Here is a 4,572-nt window from a genome sequence, read left to right on the forward strand (position 1 = left end):
GGCGGAGATGCTACAGCCAGCCACCAGATCATGGAACGAAGGGTTGGTCCAGTCGGTGTTCATACGCTTGGATGCGGATGCCATTTTGAGAATCCCGGTTTGCACACGCAACATTGATGACGTCTGGGCATGGTATCCAGACAAAAAAGGGAGGTTCACTGTCAGCTCAGCTTATAGATTCTTGGTTAGCACCAAGCTGCAGCGAAGAGTGGCTAGAGGGCAGAACGAGATCATCTTCGGGACAGGAGGAACAAAGGGCCTGGTCGGCTCTATGGAAAATTTCAATACCTTCAAAGATCAAAGTTTTCATGTGGAGATTAGCACGTCATTCGCTGCCTACCACGGATGTGCTGCATCACAGAAACATGGCAATCCAAAACACATGCCCTCTATGTGGGTGCTAAGACTCATGGTGTCATGCGTTGATATCCTGTACCATGTCGAGGTGTGTGTGGGCTCTATCATACGCAGATGTGGTGCAAGCGATGTCAGAACTAGAAGAACCAAGTGCGAAAAGGTGGTTGTTTGAATTACATTGCAAGCTTGATCACTCCAAGTTCACGGCAATGGCTGTCACATTATGGGATGTTTGGTATGCACGGCGGAAAGCTGTGTACGAAGCGATCTTTCAAGCGCCGCAGCAAACCATATCTTTTGTGAACAATTTCATAGCAAACTTGCATCAGCTCCAAAGGGAACCAGTGGTGGCTAGCCCAACAACAACGGTGGTCTGGCCACAACGCTGGCTTGCACCCGGGTCCGGTGCTGTCAAAATTAATGTCGATGGAGCGCTGGCGAGGAATATGCATGGTGGAGCAGTGGCAGCTCTCTGTAGACACGAGAATGGCAACTACTTGGGGTCCTCGGCAGTGGTCTATGGAGGGATCACCGACCCCATGATGCTAGAAACATTTGCATGCAGGGAGGGACTAGCTTTGGCAGATGATCTGGATGCTCACGACGTGGTGATGGCTTCGGATTGTGAGGGCGTAGTCAATGACATCAACAGAGGGACAAGTGGTCCTAACACGGCTATTACACATGAAATATTAGCTCGTAGCTCTAGTCTCTCATCCTGCAAGTTTATTTTTGAGCGTAGAAATTTCAATTTTGAGGCTCACAATCTCGCAAAGCATGCATGTAATCTAGGCATAGGTAGATATGTGTGGTTGGGCACTCCTCATGACCCAACTATTGTACCTATGAACATTACTCTTATTCAATAAAGCATGCGAGATTTCTCAAAAAAAAATGTGCCAAGTTAAAAAAAAAACAACACTTGCAGTCTATAAAAAGCGACATAATAATCACTAAGCCTTGGATTGACCAAATATCCTGTTGAGCGTAGCCGCCAATCGGACGCCGCCTTGCGCCAGCCTCAGGTTCACCACCGGCAGCCTGCTCCCGAAATACTCATCTGCACCCCACAAATACATTTGTCATTTAGTTACTCTATATCAATCAATCAATCAGGAGAGATGATGGTCCTACGTTGAATGCCAGTTTAAGCAGACACACATACCACTCAGCGTTGAATCTTCTGTCACGCCCTTGTACGCCGAGTTGCATGCTGCAGTGATGCTCTCCGACCCATATCTTGCATAATTAGATGAGATCGATCGACAATTAAATGCAATATTATGGAATAATAATTTTGTATGATAAATACTCATTTACATGCTTCTAATTACACACAACAGGATAAATACTGGACATTTTTTTGCTTTTTCCCTTTTTGAAAAAGAAAAGAAAGAAACCAAGCATACGTACTTGTCAGGGCACGCCGTCTGGTTCTTGGCGCACTCCTCCCATTCCTGCACTTTGTCTGACCACGCCCCCTGCAACCACTCAAGCGATCAGCGTCAGTTACTACAGTATCAGAAATTTACAAAGCAGATCACCACCTGACAAACAAGTACTGTATATGCAGAGAGATCATACGAAAAAAATAAATATTCAGAACAATTCCGCACCGTTATGTTCTTGTTCAGCGCGTCAATGAATTCGCCCGCGCCTTCGTCGTAGTAGTCCTTCTCGGCCGTCTGGATGATGTTCACATCCCAAACCTGACAACATACAACAATCCAAAGGTAAAATTATTGCCACATTTTTTGGTCAGAATGATACTCCCTCCGTCCCATAATATAAGAATGTTACGTTCTTATATTATGGGACGGAGGGAGTACATTTCACAGGGTTCGTTCTGAAGTCTGAACTACATGAGGCTTACATGGTGGAGGACGGTCTTCCTCCTGTACCAGTGGACATCAATGGTGTTCCCGCCTCTGTCAGAAGCAAAACCACAATGCAGTGGCTACATAAACAAGACGCATTAGCTGAACTTGCAACCCGCAACAAGAACACTAGCAAAATTCAGGCAGTTGGGGTCTGGCAAGAGTAGTACCTGGTGGATGTCTCCCATGAAGTGCGAGAGGAACAAGAGCGCTTCCGTCAGGTTATCTGCAGTATACCGTACAGACAAAACATGGCATCTTCAGTACTAATTCAGTAGTATATCAAAGACGTTTGTATGATCTAACTGAGCATTACATTGGCCGGAAGATTTAGAAGACGGCGACAGCGATGATGATCCGTAGGTGAGGAGCTGGGAGGTGTAGTTGTTGATGGCGCCGGCGACGCAGCGGCCCTTGACGCCCTCCTCGTCCTTGCAGTCCCCTGAGACGACACACAGACCGGTGCAGAGATCAGGACCCTTTGACTGCGGTCAGTTTCAGTCGAACAGCAGAGTGTGGGCCAATTACGAGTACGTACTGTCGTAGGAGTAGCTGCAGACGTTGTCGGGGACGTCGATGAAGTGGAGCGGCGCCGACCAGTGGTACCTGAACCTGACCCTGTCGGCCCAGGAGCAGAGGCTGCTCAGGTTGCCGCCGGCGCCCGACGGCAGCAGCTCGTTCACTGCCTTCGCCGCCGCGTCGCTCAGCCGTCCCTGCAAACACACGCATCACCATCACACAGCCACCTCGCAAGTTCACACAGTGCAACAAGATTCAGAAAGCCAAGTGTACCTGCGCGATCTGGCAGATGATGAGGTGCCCGTCGACGCCCCAGCCGAGCGACGGTGCGGGGAGGGCGGCGACGACGACGGCGAGGAGGAGCAGGAGCGCCGTGCCGGCCTGACGACCCTGCATCGCGGCTTCGTCACTGGAAATGGAGACGGGGAGAATGAGAGATGATGACGGATCTCTGCTCTGCTGCGTCTTTTAAGCAGAATTTTGTGGATGCGGCGTGTAAATGCGGGCGCGTTCAGGAAAGGGAAGAGGAGCAATCTTTGGAGCGGACAGCGTACGCAGTAAAGCGCGCGATATCCTGCCAATCAATGCCGGCCAGCCATGAATCAGGTTCACACCATGAATGTTTTCTTTCTTTCGGGGTGGACGTTCACACCATGCTGAAAATGCCGACCACGTTCATACCGACGCCCACAATGCGTGAGTGTGCTGCGTGGAGGTTTTTCTGATGTGGATGGGTCGCCATTAAATTTTGCACATTTAGGCCGACATATACAGCATCTTACTATATTACTCCTAGCTATTTATAAAAGATATGGAGGGAGTACCAGATTTCATTTATGCATGTTTGAAAAAGAAAGACTTCATTTGCAAAAGTAATATACTTACATATTAATCGGGACTGCTTTATTGGTCACCTAAAATGTTTGCTTTGGTCGGTGGCATGCCGTTGTTTACTACTAGCATAATGGCCGTGCGTTGTGATAGAATGTTTTTTTTAATGTCGAGACGTCGTCATGGAAGTATTTCTGCTGTGAGCATTAGTGCGAAGCTAAAAAGGTTATCACCTCATGACAAGCGTCGACATACTCGACTCCGGTGGCAGTGCTAGTAATTCAAGCATGTGGTGTCAATTTAAACATGTGATGTCAAACACATGTGTGTTTACAAATTTTAGACTAGCTCTTGCATATTTTTTTTCCGATAAACAGGGGATCACCCCCGGCTCCATTTCATATAGAAAGAAACCACATCATAGCAGTATCTTACAGACCCGAAACACCCATACAGATAACAGTCTACAGCCAGAATAGTCTCAGGAGAAGATCTACCTCCCAACACAGACTTTTTGAAATAGAAACTACCGAAGCATGCTGCAAACAGACAGCAACATCTACCCTAACACTCAATCCACTCAAACATGAGGCCACCACACTCTAGGCTAACCTAGACAGATAGACCCCCCTCCCCACCGATGCTGACCACATGGATGTTGTCGGCTTCCTCTGGGTGCTGCAGTTGGTACTCCAGCGTGGCCCTTCCTCCGTGTGCAGCATTTCCAACTGCCTTTTTCCAGAGCCCAGCATCAACGATTTGGTCTTGCAACCACTTGCTGCAGCTCAGCCTGGTTCCAGCATCAACGGATTTCTCAGGGTTCTCCAGATCAGATCTTTGAAACTCGTGCATTTTCCCCCCTTGGAGATCTTGGAACAGCTTGGTCCAGTCCCTCAGATAGCGGTAAACTAGCCCCAGAACCTGTTTCATAGAAATCCAAGAGCACCTATTAAACACTACAGAATTCCTAAAATTCCACAATCCCCAC

At 48.1% G+C, this 4,572-nt stretch overlaps 1 protein-coding gene across 1 annotated transcript; it reads right to left on the bottom strand.

The window, feature by feature from the left end:
• Positions 1-1,093: 1,093 nt before the first annotated feature.
• LOC123064473 (endonuclease 2) lies at positions 1,094-3,390 on the bottom strand. Its single transcript, XM_044487954.1, has 9 exons — positions 3,027-3,390; positions 2,773-2,947; positions 2,551-2,676; positions 2,405-2,460; positions 2,231-2,314; positions 1,974-2,066; positions 1,771-1,838; positions 1,523-1,596; positions 1,094-1,417 (listed from the first exon to the last, which is right to left on the bottom strand). Exons 1-9 carry the CDS (start codon positions 3,147-3,149, stop codon positions 1,311-1,313), a joined length of 906 nt encoding a protein of 301 aa, XP_044343889.1. The 5' UTR covers positions 3,150-3,390; the 3' UTR covers positions 1,094-1,310.
• Positions 3,391-4,572: the final 1,182 nt, after the last annotated feature.

The sequence above is a fragment of the Triticum aestivum genome, chromosome 3B (assembly GCF_018294505.1).
Source record: "Triticum aestivum cultivar Chinese Spring chromosome 3B, IWGSC CS RefSeq v2.1, whole genome shotgun sequence".
Lineage (NCBI taxonomy): Eukaryota > Viridiplantae > Streptophyta > Magnoliopsida > Poales > Poaceae > Triticum > Triticum aestivum.

Excerpts from the sequence above, each read along its gene's own strand:
- LOC123064473 (XM_044487954.1), bottom strand. The coding sequence starts at position 3,149 with ATGCAGGGTCGTCAGGCCGGCACGGCGCTCCTGCTCCTCCTCGCCGTC. Across the intron at positions 2,461-2,550 it reads TTCTAAATCTTCCGGCCAAT|ATAACCTGACGGAAGCGCTC; the intron begins GTAATGCTCAGT and ends GGTATACTGCAG. Across the intron at positions 1,418-1,522 it reads AGAAGATTCAACGCTGAGTG|ATGAGTATTTCGGGAGCAGG; the intron begins GTATGTGTGTCT and ends TGTGGGGTGCAG.